Here is a 24,829-nt window from a genome sequence, read left to right as displayed (position 1 = left end):
TAAGAGTTGTCATACAAACTAAACTTTTAACTTTATTATCCTTTATTCTTTTCTCATCGTGATCACTGTTGACCTCATTTTTGTTATACCTAAAAGCAGCATCATCACTAGCATGAAATGATTCCACAGCATTAGTTGTGATTTCAGCTTTTCTCTAGTTGCTTTATTTCGACCAAATATCTTAATGAAGTCATTAAAGTGAGAAAAATGTTTGTTTCTTAACTTTCTAACATTAGGGTGAGTCTACACAAAAATTAAATTAAAAAGATTTAAGTATATATATAAGATATTTTGATAAAAAATTAGTAATCAAAGTAACTTCTACTTACATGTTAACTATTTACCTGAATCCACTAATCAAAATCATCATTGTTAATAGTTATATATTTGTCCTTATCATTCTATCCAAATCTACTTGCATTGGCTATCATATCACAAATAGCATAATATTGTCTTTTTAATAATTTTACCTTAACTTAATGTGAGGGGTTGCTTTCAGTTGGCCTTCAACATCTTTTCTAAATGTTCTAAAAAGTCAACTCTGAATGCTCCATTATCAGTTTTTATTTAGGATCATCAACAAGAATAAGTAAGCATTGGACAAATGTAGCATACTCGAATTTTATCCATGTGTGATTACCAATTGAAGTTTGTTTTCTTTTTTTATTTGTACTTCTTATGTTGGTAGCAAATGATAACATGTTGATATCCTAATAATATAGGTAGATATCATGCAACAAATGCTTATCATATAAAAAATCAATAAAGATGAACCAATAAATATTATTGCAAACAATAATCAACTACATGTACACTCAACAAAAAAACAAATAGGAAAACAAATATAAAATAAATGTAGAAAACAAATAATACACTTAACATATTGTACATTTAATAATGTTAGCAATCAAACAAAAAAATAAAAGAATTTACCCTTAACCAATGGATTGCAATCAATTCGTGAACATCTCTTCTACCAATTTATCTTTAAACTTAACCTAAATATCACTTAGCTCAATGTACCTAATCAAAATTTGATGACCATCTTTTTTTGCTTGGCTATTACTCACTTCATCAACATTACTTTTAATAGAGTCAATTAACATCTTCGACCTAATAAAATTATGGAGAAAGTGGCAAGCAGAAGTGATTCTACACTATGTTTTAATGTTTCTCCCTTAAAATTGCTTATTTAGCTTTCAATATACTAAAACATCTCTCGATACAATTTTTTGCCTAAGAGTGTTTCATATTGAAGTATTTCTAAGGTATCATAAGTTTGTGTCCTAATCTCTAATCATTCAAATGATATCTTTGACTTTTATAAAATGTTAAAAAATCTTCTTCATTTGTCTACTCAATATCACACAAATAGTAAGAACCTAAGTTTAGTGTCATAATATTAATATACACTAAGTTTAGTGTCATAATATTTATATACATTTCAAATGTATTTCATGGTATAACTAAAATCAAAATATTAAAACCAATACATTGTGAGATCTTTAAACTATTTCTACATGTAATGACATCTTTGAACATTCTGCCATCTACTATAGAATCTTTTCATCCTGATAAAACATAAATGAATGGCATGTTTAGTGTGTAAACACCAAGAATATTTATAGCAATTTCATTTTTCACAGTTTTATACCTAGACTTGTCAACTGAATTTACATTCACCATTATATAAGTTCTATCTAAGGCACCCAAACAACCTTAAACCTAACAACTCTGATTAATACATTATATAAAATTAAGATTTATTAATATTTATTCAAAGCAAGTAATCATTAATGCATTACATTGAATCATTTTCATCTGTTATCTGTTAAATTCTCTACATCGATTTTAGTTTTTTAAACAACAAATAATATAGTCTTAAAATATAATTAAACACAGCATGAAATTGCTTACTAATTTTCTCTCTAAATTTGATTACTTGACACTTCATAACCCTATTTTTTTGTATGATGGGCGATGATGTGAAAGAAACTAATAGCCATTTCTTCTATTGACATATATCTAAATGCTTTTAATACTCATCGTGTTTGAAGTAACTGACATAATTTTACAAAAGCTTTTCTATCCATTCTACAATTATTCACAATCTGTATATTACTCTTAAAAATCATTTTGTTTAAGTTTAATGACCTAATTTGAAGCCTATTTTGAAGCCTATCAAGAGTTTTATCAGTATAAATGATTCTATGTCTTTTTCTAAAGTTTATAGCAACTAATATCATAATAACAATAAACAACAATTGAAATATACTCTCAATTTAGTTCATTTGCAAAAATAAGCACAATTACCAAATATGTATTCTTTTTTTATTAATAAACGAGTCGTAACTGTTTAAAAAAAAAGATTTTTATTAATGTTGAAAACATGTGTTGAAAGCAACAATGTGCATTTGGTAAATCAAGATCTAAATCACATCTAATGAATAACAAATAGCAAGAAAACATTTGAGTAGATCAAGAACTAAGCCAAATCGAACAAATAACAAATAGCAAGAATAAGTATGATAGATCAACAACTTTTAAATTAAGATCTAACCTAGATCTAGCAATATAACAATAAGACATCTAATGCAAACAAAAAATACATAATAGATTATACAAAATAGAGAGTAGATTGACCATATGATGATAAAGATAAGCTAAAATGAATCGAATAAATATAAAGTCACAAAGCTAGAAGGTGATGTTATGTGAAACAGAAATGCTATGATTTAGGATTTGACTAGAGCTTTATGATATTGTCTGAAAAAGAAATGTGGCATCCATTTGTTAGTTTATTTTGTTATTTTTTTTCTATTATCAAAGATGTTTTGAAATTAAAAAAGGTGATTATTTCCAGTTATTACATTTTCAGGTGATCATTTACTACGGTTTATCAATAATTATATTTTCATAACAAAAGACGTAGTTATTAATATAGAGATATAAATCACATTTTATTTTTATCTAATACTACATTTTTTGCATAAAAAACATAGTTAAAAACTTCATAAATATTCTATTATACTGATAAAACCAACAATAATACATTTTTATATAAAAAAAATTATGTTTTATTTATTATTATGTTTGTATACCAAAAAATGTCGTTGATAATAAAAATATCAAATTTATTTTATTATAATATCAAATTTATTTTGTTATTATTTTAAAAAAGATAAGCTACATTTTATATATTAAAAATATAGTACTTATAAAATGAAAAAAGTGATCATTACATGCTAATACATTTTCAGGTGATCAATTATGTGGCTATGTTTCCGTAACAAAAAACATAATTATTAATATAAAAAAAATTTTATTTTTATCAAATACTACATTTTTTTTATAAGAAGCATAGTTAAAAATATTATAAATATTTTATTTTAAGTATTTTATTTATTACTATGTTTTTGTACTAAAAAATGTCATTGATATTGAAAATATTAAATTTATTTTGTTATTATTTTAAACGATTAACTACGTTTCATACATAAAAACATAATGCTTCTGAAAATAAAAAAAATAAAAATTTTAAATTTAAAAAAATCTACTATTTTTTTCTTTAAAAAACGTTTTTTTATTATAATTAATCTACTATATCTAATCATTATTAGGTGTTTAATCATGTTGTTAGAAATGTTGATTTGCCCAATTGTGTGATTAAGAATGCAACCTTTTATCTCAATTTATCTTGCGATTATTTTGATTTTTAAAAATAAAATAGATCATAACAAATTATTATTAAAATAAAAAGTAAGATAAAATTTACTTTTCTCCAAAAATATTAAAAACCTTAGGTAAATTTCTGATTCTAAGCTATTACCCTCTTTTTTTAACATTATTAAACATTTTAAATATCTCAAAAATTAAATTTTGTAAATCAAATGAAAAATTAATTACAAAATTAAAATTTTGACTAATAATCTAATTTTCTCCCAAACCGAACACTCCATGAAAGTAGCATTCTCCACCATATCTTCATCTATAAATTTTTTATTATGAGCTATTACATTTTTTTTGACATTATTAAAAATTTTAAAATATCACAAAAATTAAATGTCATATATATCAAATAAAAAAATTAAATTACAAAAATAAAATTTTGACTAATAATCTAATTTTCTCTCAAACTGAACACTCCATGAAAGGGGCATTCTCCACCGTATCTTCGTCTGTCTCACTTTGTCTTACTGCGTCCGTCGCCTCCGTCTTTTTCTTGATCCGAGCAAAAAGTATTATCGTCCGCACTTGACCTAGCACGTGGAAAGTTCTCCATTTTTCTCAATTATGTGATTTCACATAATTGGTCGTGCATTTAATGGTTGATGCACATGACATATTAACATAAAAATTATGTTTGAGTTCAAATTATAAACTGAAGTTTTATCTTAATACAATAGAGTCATACTTACTAGGAACTTATTTAAAAATAAAAGAAAAACTTTAGAAAAAAAAAAAAGCAGCAGCAAGTGGGCAACGGCGGGTGGTGAAAGCGAGGGGCACGTCTATATCACACCAGCGGGAAGAAGAAGGAGAAGATAGAGAATGAAAAGGAAAAGGACACCACTAGCTGCCAAATCTACAGAAAGAAAGCCTTTTTTTTCCAAGCCCCAATCTCACTCTCTCTCCTATAAGCCTATAACCAAACGAATCTCTTCTGTTTTTCCGTGGACCCATAACTTTTTCCCCTTTCCATTGAAACCTTTATAGTATTAGCATTAGGACAAGAATTACCAGTATTGTTAAAACAAGAATATACTAGTGATATAAATTAATGAATGGTTACTTGTTCCATGACCACGGACCTAGAGAAATTGGATATTCTCATATTTATAATCTGTCATTTCTCATTTTCGGGAGGAACCCTGAATGAACACACAAAAGAGAGAGAAGAGACGACATGACTGTCACTCTTCTCTTCATTACCTACTGCTTATAGTTTTTCAACGGCTTGATTACAGCTGCTTGTAGCTTTCAAATGTTAGTTCTCAGCAAGGGACAGAGCACCACCCACCTTTGCTACTGCTACCTTTTGAATATCTCTTGAATCACTTTTCCTTTTTTTCCTATAATCTAATAGTACAAAAAACGAACGATTATCGTAGAAGCAGAATCAAAGTCGTCTTCTTAACTTTTACCCTCTAATTCCGATTCCCAACTCCCACGCAATCTTTTCTCCACCTCATTCCTTTCAAAAGAACACCCTAAGAACCTCATCATCAACGTAAAAGAACTGGATAAAAAACATGGTTTCTTTTTCCCTCATTTCCACGTTTCTAATACTTTTATTTTCTTTCACTATCTTCCATCACTCTCTCGCAGGGTTTTTAGCTCAACCGGTTTCCGGTCACCTTCAGCCGTTAAAACCTGGAGACTACTCATCACCAAACACGGTCCCTGCATTTCCAGTTCAAACCCAAGCTCAAGTTTGCCGTCTCGACCTGTCAGCCGAGCTATTCGGCGGCGTCAGCGACGCCTGTAGCCACAACCTGGACAGAAGCCGCTGCTGTCCCGTGTTAGCAGCTTGGCTCTTTGCAGCTCACGCCAGGTATGCTTTGGAAGTCTCATCTCCTGCTCCAGTGGAATCGGAGCAGCCTGAGCAGCCCATGAGGCCGGATGATTCACAAAAGTGTGTGAACTCGTTGCAAAACGCATTGTTAAGCAAGCGCGTGAGGATTCCTCAGCCAAACGCGAGTTGCGATGCGATTCTATGTTTTTGTGGGATAAGGCTACATCAGATTAGTTCCCTGAGTTGTCCCGCGGCGTTTAATGTTTCCGGGTTGAGAAACGCGACACCTACTGCTGCCGTGAAGAATTTGGAGAGGAATTGCAGGAACGCTTCTTATGCTGGGTGTACCAAATGCCTCGGTGCTCTTCAAAAGGCAAGTAATCAATGAAAGTTGTTTCCTTTCTTGGGTCCATATATTGGGTAGCTAATGAACCAGACAATTAGTTAATGGGAAATGCATTAACTCTAGCTCCGAGTCTTTTGATAATTTTTTCTAGGAATGTTGTCTTAAATATAATTGCTCTTGCAGTTGCCACTTTCAGATTTCTATTGTTAATTAATGAAAATGCATTTAATAAGTAACTGATAATTGGTTCACAAAAGGTTTGCGTTGCAAAAATTTAGTGGCCATGGGCAAATGAGGATTGGTTCTGGTGTTTGTTTGTGAATTTTGATTGTAAATCAAATTCTAGAATGTGAATTGGTGATGCTCATATGAAGAAGTGGTTTGAAAGTGGACTTTTTTGGGGGGGCTTTTTGCCATTTTATGAAAGGAACCAAAGTCATTCTGGTAGACCCAAGAAAATGACATTGTCATTTGTGCATCGATGAGGCTATCCCTTTTACATTGCAAACAATTACACCCTGCCTTCTCCACGATTTCGTTCCTCATTACCTTTCCCCTTCTATGCACCCACTCTCTTCCAGGGGGGGCTTGCTTTTCAACCAAATCTCTAAGACACCCTTGTTTGTGATTGGTAATTACAGCTCAAAGGCGGATACAGCAACAACGGAACACAAGACAGCAGCACGAGCGAGAGAGCCAACAAGATGTTCAACCGAGACTGCCAGCTCATGGGGCTGACGTGGCTCCTTGCACGCAACAAAACGGCGTACATACCTACCGTTTCAGCCGTCCTGCGGGCCATAATGTACAGTTCGCACCCTCACGAGTCCAAGTGCAGCCCAGATCAAGAGAACATGCCCTTAGCCGTTGATTCTCTGCAGTTCGACAAGGCCCAATCATCAGCACCGCCATCACCCTCGTGGGCATCTTTTACGTTCCCGGTTTTGCCCCTTATCATTTTGGTTTCACTGTTTGGGTAGCGTCGGAGAGGAGGTGGTGACCGAGTGGCACTGTGCTTTTTGCCAATTGCCTCTTACTAATTTTTTCTAGTCCTCTTGGACTGTCGGGGATTCACGTGAAGCTTTTGGACTTAGCAGACAAATAAAAGCAGGCTAATAAGGAATCGTTTTTGTCTTTTTGCCCACTGTAAATTTCAGCTCGTTTTCAGGTTTGTTTGACGTATTACGTAGCAGACGAGGAGCAGCTTTATATAATACTAGAAAATTAGCCCGGCTATGCTTGGGGCCATAAGTTTTTATTTTATTTTGATGAAATATAATTATTTAAAATTCTAATTTAATAATAAGTATACAGCAGAAAAAATAATCATATTTAAATCTATCATCTTAGTTACATGGTCACAATCAAAAAAATTAAAAGCAAAAACTTTGTACAATCAAATATATTGATGACTCAAATTTTATTTTCATAGTAAATATTCAACACATATTTAAGTAATAACTCACATTTATATCTATAGAGAGTTATTATGAAAACTTTATACTTGTAGATTGTGGATATAAGTAAAAGTTTAGCAATACTACTAAAAAAAACATAAATTTTTTGATAAGAAGATTGAAGATAAAAAATAAAAAAAAACACTAATTAGATTGTTTAAGAAATTTTTAGTTTCTAATATGAAAAAAGCGAGTTTAATTGCGTATCTAATGTAGCAATTTTTAATATGACACTCCAATTTGAATACTTTTTTTTTTGAATCGAGCTATCTCATGTCTTTTATTTTTAAGTTTTTAATTTTAAGAGTTGTAAATTTTAAAATATTCAATTTATTAAATAGTTTAATTTTTAGAAGCATTAATCGATATGAAATTTTTATTATATATTACTTTTAAAGTATTATATATTGAATGACATTTTCAATTGTTAGTTAATTGTAAAAAAAATAATAATAAGAACAATTCTAACATACTAAAAAATTGAACAACAATATAAATGTCATAACAAAAAAAAAAAAACTAAAATTTAAATACAAAATCATAAATTAATAAATAACAAAATCAATAAATAATCATTTAAATTTAATTATTTTTCATATAACTTAAAAAAATTTTGTCCCTTCAATTTTCATCAAATTTCTTCCTCTAAAATTTCTCTATTTATGATATACTAATAAAGTTTTTTACCCTTACTTTTTTTCCTACTAAAATTTTTAAAATTTATTTCAATTAATAAATTATGCTCTAAATTAAAAGAATATGCACAATAATAAGGCACTTCCCCATCCCATACATGTCTCCATTGGTCAAATAGCCTACAGACTCTTAGTCCTCTTATGTCTTTTCCATTCTTGAGTCTTGATGATGTTCTTCTCTTCTCTTTTCTTAACACTCTCATCTGTCTCTCATGTCTCATTTTTCTCAAACTCAGTTTTCTGCCTCCTCTTTCTTAACTCACAAACTCAACTTGCAAAAGTCCAAAATATCACCCTTTCCCTCTCTTGAAGTAATCTGCTTGCCTCATTTCCCCACCTTTCTTGACTTTACTAGCAATTCGATTCAAAGTTTGTCTCATCCAACCATGTAGCTATAGAAGCTGGACGATGGAGACAAGCCTTCATCACTTAAGTTAGCTTTCAGACCCATTTAAGATTCAACAAAAAATTGTTAAAACTTTAGAAAAAGATAATTATTGCTGCTTATTTGTTGATTGTGTTAGATTGAGCTGAAATTTGTGTTTGATTGAGATAGAATTGATGTGGGTTAGAAATTAGAACTGTTTGTTTTTGGGGCTTTTTTTATGCGAGTGTCGGCTTCGGTAGCCATAGGTTTGGATCTTCAAAATTTTTGTCGCTTTTTCCTTTACTTTTTAGGAGATGAATGTATCAATTTAATTGAATTTTAATTTGATGTTATAGTGAAGTGGCTAATTAACAATGCTTATATGGCAATAAAGTAATCAATTAATTAAGATGATATGGCAATTATTTTGCGATTTGGTATTCAAATGAATAGTGTATTTGCTGACTTGGCAATAAATTGATAATTGGGGACAACTTTAATTTATAGGTGAAGATAATATAGCAGTGTTAGTATTATTTATTTACTTTCTCCACTATTCCTTGAATTTATTTTCATTTGTTTGTTTTGGTTTAGTTGGAATGTGAAGTTTCATTGGATTTACCGTTCACCAAAACAGAGAGTGCCTTTTGCGCCTGCCTCATGTGATGGAAACCAATAATTTTGAAGGCAGATGTCTTTTGGGAGTCCAAATCGAGATTTGCTTAAAGAAGTGTGTAGCGATTGAAAGAATCAATTTCAATAACAATTTTTAGCAAGAAGGGAATCCCAAGGATTGAGTATGTTGGTCGCCTATTAAATGTTATTCAGTATTCAGAACTATACACAACCAGATTAGATCAGCATAATTTTTTTTTTAATACAAACGAAAAGATTTACGTTAAAAAAAGTTGGATTGTTTTTGTAAATTGATGTTTAAAAACATGTTCAGGGGAGTGATTTCAACCGAACACTTTCCCAGGGATGCTGCCCCCTTTCACTGACAGACACAGACACCAAGGACGGATTTGTATAATTTTTTTTTTTTTCAATTTTAAAGAATTTGCATTTGACAAGAGGAAGAAGATAAGACACAATCGAAGTGCAAGAGAGTCTGTCCTTTTTCTTTTTTTTGGGTGAAATCCTTTTTATAATAGATGTAGTTTTATACTCAGAAGTCACTAAAGAGTTGGATATTTTTGTAGTTACGTTGTTCTAAGCATAATTGTGGAACATTGTGATTTTGAAGTCCATTTTTGTCCATGCAAGTATTTTCCTTTTCTTGTAAAATTAACGTTACTTGGAGGTGAAGGAAAACTGTAACATGCATTGAAAAAAAAGATTGATGAGAATTTGGAGGTACCAGATTGAGTTCATTCGAGACGACAAAAGTTGGTGGCCCTACGCCTACATGTCGTTGTGTCAGCAACCATGTGATTTCTGAACAGAGCCGGTAATACGGGTAATATTGTTAATAATGATTCCACAACGGGACGGATTTGGTCGGCGGTAGAAAACACGAGGTAAAGAAATCCTTTCCTTCCGTCATGTTTCACAATTGGACCCAAAAGTTCAGTGCACTCTCACCTATAACCAAAATACCATGAACAACCTGGACCTTAGCAAATACGGGCCAAAGAGCCCACTTGACATCAATTATTCTATTTCATAAAAATATGACTTATAAAAGACAATGACACATTAACTAAACTAAACCAGAAGTTGATAAGTACGAGGGAGGCATATAAATTTGGCAATATCTGAATATGAAATGTAAGCATTGCTGCCTATAGTCTTCAACTATTTGAACAATTTTATGATGGATCAGTACTCCCAATTTCACCATCCACTTGAAAATCACTATATCTATAAATGAGAAACGTGGTCTTTCTTTCTAAAACCAGCTTTCAACCAAAGTTTACCATCCCTTGCCTATGAGCCATAACCAGTCAATTGTTACCCCTGCGAAGATACCTCCTTGGAGATGCAAAACAAGCAAATTTCCCAATGCATTCTGCTCAGGTCCCTGTAAAAACAAGAATTCACTAAGTTTTTGATTGAACTGTCTATAGGTTTCATACATTGGTATGTTTAAGTATTAGGCTAACAAACCTTATAGCCCTTGGGTGCAGAAGTAGGGACGCAGACAGTGAGGTAACCATTAGTTAAGCCCAAGAAGCTTGTTAGCATGATCATCCAGCCTTGTCACCTTATTTAGCTGTGAAATAAAATGCTGGGATTAGCAAAAAACGAGAAAGTATCACTGTTGTGAGACCTTCCGTGATTCCAGCTTCGACACTTTTACCAGTGGAATGTATCTCCCAATAAGATCCCATACATTAAACATTGCTATCAAAACAAGTGCATACCTGAAATGTCACGATAAATCTGGTGAAGTACATATACATGCTTAGAAGGAATAGCAATTTTTCAAACAAAAACTTACATGTGCCTAAACTGTGTTTTCCTGTATCTTCAGACAAGAATCCCGGAAAAATGGACAGTGTCAACACATATATCAGGAACATTTCGAGTGCATAATCAATGTTCTGAAGCAGTAACTTTTTGTTGCTCGGCCTTTCCTGGTTTTTGGGGTCTACCGCAGTCTGCAGGAAAACATTGATTCTTATTAGACAATGAACTGAGAACTACTAGGAGCATTTTATGTATGACAATAGGCAGGAGGACATACATTAATTTTGGGGCAATGTTTGGATGCCACCAGCAGCCAGGTCAGCTGCAACAGTTATAGATCCTTCAGAGGCTGCCTTTGAGAGATAGTACTTCACAATGGGTAGTTTTGGAAATACATATGCATAGAGAAGAACACAGAGTAGTTCAAGAAAATGCAGAGATGGCAAAGAATAGAACTGCACAGGGGTTGGGTGGAATGCAGAAAAACTTATTAGTCTCAAATAAACCAAATAAAAATAAATCCAAAAAGAAAAATAATCGAGAGAGAAGGGTTAACAGTCATTTTTCAGTCAATTGCATTAACAAGAAATGCAAGAGATTGTAACAGCACAAAGGTTTTCTGGGTGTGAACATGTTTGAGACACTCCATCATCTGGACCGACCAAATATATTCCAATAAAAACACTTGTAGACACCCAATCTGTCTGAGGTTTTACTTAAGTTAATTTTGTAAATAAAAAAATAAAAAAAAGTAGTTGAGTTTGTGTGAAATTGTTGAAACTGGTTTATAAAGTTAGAGTTGGGTTTAAGATTAAAATTCAAAGGAAATTGGGATTCTTTTTTGGATTGGAGTTCTCATATTCAAAATCCTATAAATATATGTTCACACAGATCATACAAACACACAAAAAAAAAAAAAAATGAGAGAGAGAGGCAGAAATTAAAAAAAGTAGTCAATAAATTTTTTTGAAGATTTTTTAGGGGTTTTAAAAGAAAAAAAGTCTTTTGTCTCAAGTTGAGCCAAGCCGAGCCACTTTTTGAGCTGTTCAAGCTTTTGTTTTGCAGTTGAGCCAAGTCGAGCCATCTCCTGTTTTGGGTATTTTTTATTTTTTTATTTTATTTATTTTTAGTATTTTTACGTGATTAAATTTTAAAAAAATAAAAATAAAAAAGGTAAAAAATAAAATAAATTTTAGGAATAAATATTAATTATCCAATCATGAAATTTATAGAAATTTTAAATGGTAAATTTTTATAAAATTCATAGGTGAGAAATTTAGTATAAATTTGTCCCAAATGGTAGAATAATTAGATAAAGTTTCAATAACAATAATTAATGTTTATTTTCAAACAAAAAAAATAAAAAAATAAAAAAAAAATTTGGAATTAAATACAAATTATCCAAGGATGAGATTCTTAGAAATTTCAAATGGTAAATTCTTAAGAAATCTCTAGATGAGAAATTTTCTCTAAATTTGGCCCAAATTGTGAAATAATTTAGATGAAATTTCAATATAAGTAATTGTATTCTTTTTCAAATAAAAATTTCGGTTGAAAATATTTGATAATTATCCAATGATGAGATTTTTAGAAATTTTAAATGGTAAATTTTTAAGAAAATTTTTAGACGAGAAATTTTCTTTAAATTTATCCCAAATGGTGGAATAATTTAAATGAAATTTCGATAAAAATAATTGTCATATTATTTTCTTTAAAAAAAAATTTCTAAATAGACCCAAATGGTGAAAAATTTATAAATAAATAAAAAAAAGAATTTATAAATAGGCTTAAATGGTGAAAATTTTAGAAATTCAAAAAGAGAAAATATTTTTAGTTTAGCCCAAATGATGGAATAATTAGTTATATTTTCAATAAAAACCCAAAATAAAAGAAAATATTTCCGACGACGGAGCCTCTTCAAGAAATCAAATGGGATTCTTGAATACTCTTGAGGTGAGAAAATATTTTTAAGGGTTCTACCAAATTGATGGAAGAATCTTAAGAATTATATCTAATATTTCAACATAAAATCTAAGACCATTAGACTCAAAATCATAGGATAAATTTAAAATAAAATGGTACCATCTTCAGATGGGCATGTGGGGGTGCTATAACCTTTCCTATATGTAACCGAACTCTCAAACCCTGTTCTGATTAGTAGACCCAAACCTATTCTTTTAGGGACCCTTAGTTAAGCTTAGGAGCTTTTTAAAAGGATAAATTTCTTAGGTGGTCAATCACACCTAGGTAAAAAAGATTAGTTGTGACTTCATCTATTTGTTAAGTTTAGTTATAGATTTTTGGATCTATATGTTATGACAGATCGACGACTCCACGAGGGACAACCATAGAGAGTCAAGCCATAAACTTATAAATTTATCCTATCCTTTGGTCTAATGGTTTTAAATTATAATGATTTGTGTTATCTGTTTACTAACATTTTATTGTTTTGTCTTGTTTTTTATTTTTGGGGCATGAAACTTATATGTTCCTCACACACATTATCACATGCATTTATATTACATGAGCTCCATACCCAGGCTCCATACCCCTTAGGAAAGAGTAAAATACCTATGATCTCGTGAGATGATAATCTTTGTAATGGCTAGCAAAATACTCTCACTCAAATTTAATCCTTTCTGTTGGTAGCCTGTGATGGGTGAGGACTGGACCGCCTTACTAGTCTGTGATGGACTATGATGTAATAAATAATTTGGGAACCTTTAGTTGTCAAAATCACCTAACCTAGCATATAGTGTGCACTTAAGAGTCTAACCCTAAGATAAAGCCCTTCCTACCTATTGATAGATATAGCCCAAACTTAGGATATAAGAAGGAATGATTTATGCTCTAACTATTTTGTATGTTTGACTTTATACATTTGCATTATCATGTCATGCATCATTTTCATTATCATATGTAACATTCTGCATCTGCTTCACTTTCATATTAGATTTCATCTATGAAAATGTACATTTCATTCATACATCAACATACTAAACATAAAGTATAGCATCTTATTTTTTATCATAATTGTGGTATCAAGGTTCAAGGATAGCTTCATTAACCAAGAATCTCATACAATCAACTCATTAGTATAACACAAGAGCTCGAGCTAAAAAATAGAATAAAAAAATTTCAATCATCTTGAGAGGATAAAAAAAGCTCAAGAAAAGCTAGAAGGGGAATTGAATAAGATTTTGGAAGCTTTAAACAAATTAAACAAGGGGAAAGGTATAGAAGAAAACACTAGCTAAAAAAATCATTCATCACAAGAGGTGGATGATCCATTGTACCCTCTTGATTTTAGGTCACATCAAGCCCAACCAGCATAAAGTCCACTACCATAGCAATTCACTTATCCTGTAAGGTATACATACCATGAAATGCCATTAGCTTAAAACTCTAGACAATATCCTGTTTTTATAGAAAATGTAATAGAAAAGGTAATAGAACCAGTTCGGGTCCCTAATTTGGATGATTCAAAGAAGAACAAAAAGTTAAAAATAAAAAAAGGGTAAGTTGCTGAGGGACTTAAAAGCTAAATAGAAGATAAACTTATTAGAGAAAAAGCTATACGAGCAGTGAAAAGAGTTAGTTTTTATGGTTTAATGGATGTTGCTAGGCCCTATTTAGTGTTTGATGTAGTTATTCCTCAAAAGTTCTAGGTACCAGAGTTTGAAAAATATGATGTTACAAAATGCCTAAAAACCCACATTACTATATACTGTCGAAAAATGATAGCCCATGCTCACAATGAAAAACTGTTAATGCATGTGTTCTAAGATAGCCTCACATGTTCTACTGCTAGGTGATATGTCTAGTTGGATAGGACCTGCATTTGTTCTTGGAGTGACATGGCCCATAACTTCATTAATCAGTATCAGCATATTATAGATTTGGTCCCTGATCATCTTTCTTTATAGAATATGAAAAAAAAGATGACTTAATCATTTAAGGAATATGCCAGAGGTGGAGAGACATAACTTTTCAAGTGTAGCTTTCTCTGATTGAGAAAGAGACCACAGTGTTGTTCGTTAGTACTTTAAAATCTTTTTATTATAAAAAAATGATAGAGAGTGCAACAAAGAGCTTCTTCGACATGGTGATCTCAAGTGAGATCATTGAGAATGTCATTAAAAATGGTAAATTAAAATAAGGAAAAATTAAGAAGGTATTAGAGAAGAAAAAGATCAAAGTTCAAGTTGTGAGCTTTGACAAGCAATTTATGAGATATCAACCCTATCCACCACAAGGTTACTCTTCATACTATCTTGTTGCATCCTACCCATACTAGTCCATACCATAACCATCTTAGTCATTGACATACTAGCCTATTTTTAGCCCTCAAGCTTTCACATATAGCCTTGATATTCAACCTCTCGTAAAACTTTAAATTTATCCTGTTGGCCCATCAAGTGGTTCACGGGAGTAATGAATTACTTGAAAAAAACTCATATTTAATCCAATCTTCATGACTTATATGAAGTTATACCGAGAGCTCTACAATAACTACTTGATTACCCCTAACCGTGTGGAGCCATTTAAGCCACCTTATCCCAAGTGATATGATCTTACAGTCCACTGTGACTACCACTATGAAATTACTAGCCATTCCACTAAAAATTGTACTACTTTAAAGCAAAAGATGCAACGGTTGATCAAAGATGAAATGATAAATTTTGATTAAGGAGGGACAACAACACCTAATGTTAGTGGCAATCCATTGCCTAATCACAATATCAATGCTTTAAGTGAGAATCAAGAACACATTGATCCGAAAAAGCCCAGAGAGTTACAATGAATCAAAGGGTAAGATTTCAATAAAGATCATTCACCTGATTGCATAGGGGCATAATTTTAAAGAATAAAGATAAGGTTGGTTGGAAATTTTTTATCATTTTGGATTTCTTTTAGAGTAATGTTAGGATTTCTTTTATGCAATAGGATTTCATTTGTTATCATTTTAATAAAAGGCAAGGATAATACATTTCATTACATTTTCTCTTTCATTCAACCATGGTTTCATACTTTGTTACCTTTCATACTTTTCATTCATACTCTTAAATTTTAGATGATGAATATTTAGACAATGATAACAATAATTTTAAATTTTAATTTTGAAAACTCATTCACATTGATTTGAGAAGACTACTTGAGTAAAAGAAGCTAGCTACTAGTAAATGTGAAATAGTTATGTCTTGAAAATGTGCAAAGATCTATGAGCTTATTTTTGTTCAATAAATGAAGTTCAAAGAAAGTACTCACATTTGAGATGAAAAATAGTCATTTTTCTTTTATCATTCGAAAAATCATTCATTACTACCCCTTTGAGCTTATTGTAATTTTTTTTTTTTAAGAATCCTTACCAAGGATCACCTTTTACATTGTGGGGCATTTTTTTTTTTTAAAAGTGGCAAAAGATCGTAAAAGTTTCAAAGAGAGAAAGAAAAGCAAAATGAAAGAAAGAGATAAAAGAAAAATACCATAAACAAGTTAGGGCAAAGTACTGAAAATCCTTTTGTGATGAATGGGATGAAAAAAAGAGTAAGAAAATAATGTGGGATGGGGTAAAATGCCAAGTTATTTTGAACGATGAGAAATTATCTTTTGGTTTGAACCCTTTAAACACATGTTTTGAGCCTATGTTATCAATTTCTTTCATGACCCCTTACCATGACCTATATTATAACCTTTAAAAATCCATTTGGATCAAGTGTGAATGCTCAAATTGAATAATCATATGTTGAACTAAGGCATGCTCATGATGGAACAATGGAATCATGCTACATTGCTTTAGAGATTGAAGTGTGAGAGATACCACTAGTGGATGAAAAAAGATTAAAAAGAAGAAAAAAAAGAAAAAAAGAAAAAAAATGAAAGAATGATAAAAAGATGAAAATGAGAGAAAAGGAAAACTCAAATTAAAAACCCTTAAAAGGTGATTTGGGTAGAAAATCTCTGAGTTGAGAGTTGGATAGACAGTTGACATATATAGAAGGTCAAAGATATTTGAAAATCCTTCAAAGTTAGGGCAAAGTTCAATGAGCTTAATGTGATTTTGAAAAGTCAATGGAATGAGTTTTTTTTAAAAAATTCTAGATTAATGTTAAGAATTGTTTGAGTATTCATTATTGTTACTTCATTTATTCAATACTATTCCTAAGAACCTACTTTGAATTTGATCATTTGCCTAATTATTTTTGCACCAAACTCGTTCCTTATTGATTACTTTTTTCTCAATTCCCCTTGTGCTTCATTACTATTGTGTCCCTAGAATAAATCGAGGAAATATATGATTACATTATATTTGTCATGATTTGAAATGATAATGAATGAATGACAATATGTATAAAAAAATCTTACGTTCATTTGAAAAGAAATCCAAGATGATAAGGGAAAAAAGAAGAGATGACAAAAACTTAAAAAGAATGATTTGAGAAGGCATATGGTGTGACCAAATTATGAATATGGTGATTGATTGGCCAACAAAATGAAGAGATGGAAAAATTTGAAAAGATGATATGATCAAGTGATGAATATAGGGATGAATTGGTTGACATAGCCTGTCAATAGTGATTAAGTGATGAACATAATATAGATTAGAGGACATAATTTATTCTAAATGGCTAGTACTAATAAGCCTGTGAGTTGTGATGAAAATAGTGTGGGTTAATGGATGAAATTTATGTTGAAATTACTAGTACTAAGTAGCCTGTGAGTTATGATTAAATGATATAGGGTAATGGATGAAACTTGTTTTGGAATTGTTAGTGCTAAGAAGCCTATGAATGGTGATCAAGTGATGAAAACAATGATGATCAATTAATGAACTTATTCCAAAGTGTTGAGAAGCTAAACAAGGAGAAAACGTGAAATGGTGAAATCTTGAGGATCATATTACCACATTTTGATTAGAATTTCATAACATTGATATCTGCATTACATGTTTTACATTGGCATTATTTTTTGGAGAATGTTTAAAATTTTGGTTTGGATATGCATTTGTATTATGCAATAAACATTTGAATCATGGTTAAGAATGTGGCATTGTGAGAATCTAGATTGTTGCATTTGCATCATTGAGAAAACATTTGCATTATTGATCATGACATTCATTATATGCACAATTTTGAGTCACTTGAAAAAGAAATTAGGAATCTTTTGATAAGAATTTTTGAGTTCTCAAATGAAAATCTTTGAATTTCAAATGAGAACCTTTGAGGTGTGAAATCAAAAATTTATCGAATGTGAATCTTCGAACACAAATGAGAAGCTTTGAATTTCAAATGAGAATGTTTGGGGTGTGAAACCCAAAATTTGTCAAATGTGAATCTTCGAACTTAAATGAGAATCTTTGAATTTCAAATGAGGATATTTGAATCTCAAATAAGAATATTTGAATTTCAAATGAGAATCTTTGAGGTGTGAAACCCTAAAATTTGTCGAATGTGAATCTTCAAACTCAAATGAGAATCTTTGAATTTCAAATGAGAATCTTTAAGGTGTGAAACCCAAAATTTGTCGAATGTGAATTTTCGAATTCAAATGACAATCTTTGAATTTCAAATGAAAATCTTTGAGGTGCGAAACCCTAAGATTTGTCAAATGTGAGCCTTTGGACTCAAATGAGAAGCTTTTAACTTTTGGTTGTGAATCTCCAAAATTTAAATAAGAATTTTTAAATGTTGGATGCAAATCTTGCAATTTGCAAAGGTGAATCTTGAGATCTTGCAAATTTGAATCCTTATGAAACTAAAATTTTGAAAATCAAATTTCATTGAATTCTTACGAAGCTGAAATGTTCTTGCGAATCTGAACTTTTGATTTTCTAACTCAAATTGTGAATCTTTGAGTTTTCATTACAAATTTCATCAGATCTTATCTACGACTCCTCTAGACATGATCGTCAAGGAGTAATTTATTTTTCAAAGTTGTGATGCCTTTATTTAGAGGAGCATTTTATTTTTTCAAAGTCATGGTATCTCTGTTTAGATGAGCAATTTATTTTTCAAAAGTTGTTGTGCCTCTATTTAGAAGAGCAAGTTATTTCCAAAATTGTGGTGCCTCTGTTTAGAGGAGCATTTTATTTTCAAAGTTGTGGTGCCTCTGTTTAGATGAGCATTTATTTTTTTCAAAGTCGTTGAGCCTCTGATTAGATGAGCATTGTTTACTTTTTCAAAAAAAAAAAAAGATGAATGTGTTAGGATGATCATGTGTAGGGTGTCTACGTCTTTGTATAATTCCTGTTACATAGAAAATGTGCAAAGAAGGGTAACTGTAGACACCCCAATCTGTCTAGGGTTCTACTTAAGTTAATTTTGTAAATAAAAAATAAAAAAATAGGTAGTTGAGTTTGTGTGAAATTGTTGAAACTAGTTTATAAAGTTAGAATTGGGTTTAAGGTTGGAATTCAAAGAAAATTGAGATTTCTTTCTAGATTAGAATTCTTAAATTCAGAACCTTATAAATACATGCCCACACAGATCACACAAGCACACAAAAAAAAAAAAAAATCAGAGAGAGAGGCATAAATCAGATAAAGTAATCAAAAAATTTTTATGAAGAATTTTTGGGGGTTTTTAAAAGAAAAAAAGTTTTTATCTCGAGCTAAGTAGAGCCACCTTCTATTTTGGGTTTTTTTTTCATTTTATTTATTTATTTTTTTGAATATTTTTGCATGATTAAATTTTAGAAAAATAAAATTAAAAAAGGTAAAAAATAAAATAAATTTTGGAAATAAATATTAATTATCCAATCATGAAATTTATAAAAATTTCAAATGGTAAATTTTTATAAAATTTTTAGGTGAAAAATTTAGTCTAAATTTGTCCAAAATGTTGGAATAATTAGATAAAGTTTTAATAACAATAATTAATGTTTATTTTCAAACCAAAAAAAAAAATAAAAAAATTTGAAATTAAATACAAATTATTCAAAGATGAGATTTTTAGAAATTTCAAATGGTAAATTCATAAGAAATCTCTATGTGAGAAATTTTCTCTAAATTTAGCCTAAATGGTGAAATAATTTAGATGAAATTTTAACACAAATAATTGTATTTTTTTCCAAATAAAAATTTGGGTTGAAAATATTTGATAATTATCCAAGGATGAGATTTTTAAAAATTTTAAATGGTAAATTTCTAAGAAATCTCTAGGCGAAAAATTTTCTTTAAATTTGTCCCTAATGGTGGAATAATTTAAATGAAATTTCAATAAAAATAATTGTCATATTATTTTCTTTTAAAAAAAAATTTCTAAATAGATCCAAATGGTGAAAAATTTAGAGATAAAAAAATAAAAAAGAATTTCTAAATAGGCACAAATGGTGAAAAATTTAAAAATTCAAAAAGAGAAAATATTTTTAATGTGGCTCAAATGGTGGAAAAATTAGTTATATTTTCAATAAAAACCCAAAATAAAAGAAAATCTTTCTGACGACGGAGCCTCTTCAAGAAATCAAATGGAATTCTTAAATACTTTTAGGGTGAAAAAATATTTTTAAGGGTCCTATCAGATTGATGGAAGTATCTTAAGAATTATTTCCAATATTTCAACATAAAATTTAAGACCATTAGACTCAAAACCATAGAATAAATTTAAACTAAAATGGTATCATCTTTGGATGAGCATGTGGGGGTACTAGAACCTTCCCCATATATAATTGAACTTTCGAACCATGTTCTAGTTAGTAGAGTTGAACCTATTCTTTTAGAGACCCTTAATTAAGCTTAGGAGATCCTTAAAAGGATCAATTCCTTAGGTGACCAATCACACCTAGGTAAAAAGGATTGGTGGCAACTCCATCTATTTGTTAAGTCTAGCTATACATTTTTGGATCTATATGTTATGACAACACCAATAATTCTTGAAGTGCTCACCTTAAACTTGAGCATTTTTTGAAGGATGATTTGAAATAAACCATGGACTTTAAAGTGATTTATCTGTCATTCTTTATTGTATAATGCCATAGGAAATAGTAAGAAGCATTTTAAAGATAAATTACTCATCATTGTCCCAATATCAATGGCTCATAGAGATAAAATTATGCAACCACATACATGGCACAAGTAATACTAATGACTTGCAAGTTGATTAATTGTGAGGCTTAATTCAAACTTCAGATCTTTAGCCTATAATTAACAATAATACTAACAGCATTTCTACAACAAAGAGGGATGCTTCTTCATTTCTTTTGTGATAGGGCATAAAAGAATAAGGCAATTAGAACGTACTGGCTCCTTTGTGAAGACCATCCCGTGAATTCTCAAATGCTGCTTATGTGATTAACCTCAAAGCAGAAGTCATAGCCCCTGATGCAGCCAAACCAGCTATAAATGACTGAGGAATTCAAAACATATAAGGAAAAGAAAATCATAAAGGTTGCTCATAAGATAATGCAGCAAAAAGAGAGAACATTAACATGTAAAAATGTTGATCCCTCATACTAACTTGAATAAATTCAGGCCTCATGTAGGAGTGATCTCCAATTCCTCCTTTTCCAGAAGTAGCTAAATCCAACTATATTTAAACGTAGAGGAGGGAAATCACAATCCTCTCAAATGATAAAACTTTGAGTTAATGAAACACGAACATATGAAAGTTTAGAAGCATAAGGGTGTGCTTCACCTGCCATTCTCAATGTAAACCTATCATCCACTATGAATAATTCATCATTTATTATGCAAAATAAAGTTTAGGAGCACTGAAGGATCAAAAGAATGAAGTCTATGAACAAAACTTACAACTAAAACTGCAAGGGAACTTAAGAAAAACAGGATATATCGAAATAAGTTCCTTCTTCTAGTGTTTAATTTTGCCTCATTGTAAGTCAGTGTTGCAAGTGTTCCAAGAGCAAATGGCTGATAAACAAGAGTAAGGACCCTTGATGGGTGATAATGCTGCACAAAGGAAAAGAAAGTAGGTTAAATGAGAAGAACAATTATAAATATCACAACACATAATTTCAGCTAACATAAAGCAAAGAAACTTAGGAGAGCAGACGTGTTTAGCAAGATATAGTAGCCTGAGTAGCAAAAATTTAGAATTTGACACTAGATGGAAGAAATATAATGCATTATAAAACGTGAAGATTACATTTAAGAAAAAAATAATTATTTATAAATCATCGGCCAAGAATCAGGATATAATCAGGCAATTCGCAATCAATCGAAAAACTTTGATCCCTTGTTTGAAAAAAACTCAGTGGAGAAATAGTCTGGGGCATCAAATCCAGTAGCAAATTTTGCATGTAGATTTACAAAGTGCTTGATGAAATTAGAACAAAAATCCCTAGCTTTCTGTTATTAAGGTCTACTAAAAGACCTATGTGCTGATTTATGAATTGAATGAAAGTTAGAAGACACTGGTTATTTTCTCATTGACTAAGTTTTCAAATGACGTGATATAAAGCTTCTTTGATGTCAATGATTTATTAATGAGCTAGAGCTTAGAGGTTTAAATTTGACTGTTTCACTACAGATTACAGAGTGTTAATAAAATATGTTCATGCCACAATCTTTTGAAGTTTCTTTATTGCAGATTAAAACAGAATCGGATGCAAATTGTTCAAGGTGAGCATTTATATAATCATGGCAGGCAATGAAAGTATCACAACCATGAGAAATAATTTGAAAAGCCAGCATAAAAATGTAAAATTAGGATATCAAAATTACCAGGAACAAATAACCATAGTAATCTTCTATTGTCAGCATAGTATTCCACGGAAAGAGGCAGCCAATTTCCAAGAAGCCAACACACGACCATTGCTGCATATTTCCCCTATATGACAGCAAAAACATATCAGATGCAATCTAAGATTTAAATTGCCATTGCGTTTTCACTTGCATTTCATTTATCGCAATTACGGATATAATGTAAATTATTACAATCATTCTAGTTTTTTTTTTTCTGTTTTTTTAATTTTGCTCCAAATGTAGTAATTATATTTATAATTATAAAACTCTTATTTCATAATTTTTAAAGTTTGTTATGACACACTTTGTTTTTTATTTACTTGCATAAAATTATTAAGCTAAAAATTTTATATTTTTCATATAATTGAATACTTTCAGTCTTTTTGATATTTCTTTGGTAGAGATGGCATCATTTTTTCAAAATTTTCAAGAATTGTAAATGCTTATCATTATATTATTGAATTAATTGACAATTCTTTTTAGTCTCAAGACAAAGCTACATTGTTATACTACTCTCATTATTATTTAGCTCAAATCAATTATAAACATTTTGTTTTATTTTGATAATAAATGAATTGTCATGCCATGGCCATGACCTTCAACTTATTATATAATGGATGATATTTTCAAGTATTATTTAATTACATAAAAAATAAAAATAAGAACTAATTTAATATTAAGAAATCACAACAATATAAATACCAAAAAATCATTATTAAAATTTAAATACAAACTTATAAATTAATAAAATAATAAAATCAATACATAATCATTTAACTTTAATTATTTTTCATCTAAATTATAAAAAAATTTCCCTAATAAAATTTCCTCCTTTCAAAATGTCCCTTCAATAAAAAATTTTCTCCCAAAATAAAAAAAATGGAATTCCCCTCAATATATACATTTATATTAAAAAATTAACCCCAATATATTGCATCTTTAATTTCTCCCATTGTCCCACTCCTCAACCTCATTCAATTGCGTCTTCAATCCCAGCAGCAGACCCCTGAATTTCCCCGTTCTCTGCCTCTGCCTCTTAACCCATTTCCTCGTCACCTCTTCTCATACCCTGACCATGTCTCCCCTAATTTTTCTCTCTAGACCCTCACCCTTCTCATCCCCTGTATCTCCTCTCCTGGTTCTTTTACTGTGTGCTATTTGCTCATCTCTTTCAACCTCAAGTCTCATTGTCGTCTCTCATCTGTCATCTATCATCTCTCATCTATCATCTCTCGTTTTGTTTCTCATTTAAAGTCCCAAGAGGTCGACAACTTGAACTTAATTGCCTGGCTTTCGGCTTTTTTGATCCAATTGAGAGATCCATTCTTAGGGGAATCATAAATAAAATAGATTCGTCAACCGAGGATGCCCTTCAAGAAAAAAGTCATGACACCACATTATCCTACTTTCTCATCTGTCTCCTGCAAAATTGAAAAGTTTTTAACAAAAAAAGATAATTTGGATGTTGAATTTCTTGCTTATTTTCATTCAATTTGAGTGAATTTGATGTCTCTGGCAGTTTAGATTTTGTGATTTTTTGACTGAATTTGTGAATTAATTAACCCGAGCCAATGATTTTTTTTTTTTTAAATTTTTGGATAAAAAATAAAAAACGAAATATCGAAAATAAAGGATCATTATTGCTGTTATTTACTATTATGCCGATTTTCGTGATCGCGATGCGATGCTATTAGTTAAATTGAAGTTCTCCAATTTTTGCTCAATAATAATACCGGACGATAGTAATACCGGACGGTAGCGTTACCATTAAATAATGATCACTATACCGTTATTCTACCGCTATTTAAATCTCTGAATTATACAAAAGAATTTTTCGTCCTCCAAATTTTCTTAGTTTAAGAGGAATCAAAAAGTTGAATGATAAAACTAGAGCCTTTGAGAAGCACCATCAGGGAACACCATAATGCTTTTTATGAAATGCGTCGTATAGCTACTTGGAATTAAAGCTGCTTAATATCTAACGATAATGATATGAACTAAACTTGTCTACAAAATTATTAAAAAAAAAAAAGTCAAGCATTTATAATATTTCAGAGTCGTGTTAAGGAACCTATTCTAGTTGTATTTACAAAGGACTACACCTCAATTTCACTACTACATATTTATTAAGAATTTCTAAGGTGTGAATTGTGAATACTTTAGTTTTCAAACTCCTACAAATCATTGTTATTAATCGGAAAAATTAAAATAGAGACAATTCTATAATCCTAATGTGAATTCATCTCTACAATTTCCTAGCTAGAAGTCAAAATCAAATACCCCATCAATCCAACAGCAGAATCAATTATTGTTGAGTATGAACTATTAAACCAAACTTA

At 30.5% G+C, this 24,829-nt stretch overlaps 1 protein-coding gene and 1 pseudogene across 1 annotated transcript; one reads left to right on the top strand and one right to left on the bottom strand.

The window, feature by feature from the left end:
• Positions 1 to 4,793: 4,793 nt before the first annotated feature.
• LOC111308431 (putative GPI-anchored protein At4g28100) lies at positions 4,794 to 7,122 on the top strand. Its single transcript, XM_022906753.2, has 2 exons — positions 4,794 to 5,888; positions 6,503 to 7,122. The coding sequence occupies exons 1-2, from the start codon at positions 5,253 to 5,255 to the stop codon at positions 6,839 to 6,841; spliced, it is 975 nt and encodes a 324-aa protein (XP_022762488.1). The 5' UTR covers positions 4,794 to 5,252; the 3' UTR covers positions 6,842 to 7,122.
• Positions 7,123 to 9,917: 2,795 nt separating this feature from the next.
• On the bottom strand, positions 9,918 to 24,413 carry LOC111308430 (equilibrative nucleotide transporter 3-like; annotated as a pseudogene).
• Positions 24,414 to 24,829: the final 416 nt, after the last annotated feature.

The sequence above is a fragment of the Durio zibethinus genome, chromosome 2 (genome assembly GCF_047325235.1).
Source record: "Durio zibethinus cultivar Kanyao isolate XHJ-2024 chromosome 2, ASM4732523v1, whole genome shotgun sequence".
NCBI classification, from domain to species: Eukaryota; Viridiplantae; Streptophyta; class Magnoliopsida; order Malvales; family Malvaceae; genus Durio; species Durio zibethinus.
The sequence above is the reverse complement of the archived record's forward strand: the minus strand, read 5'-3'. Positions and strand labels throughout refer to the sequence as shown.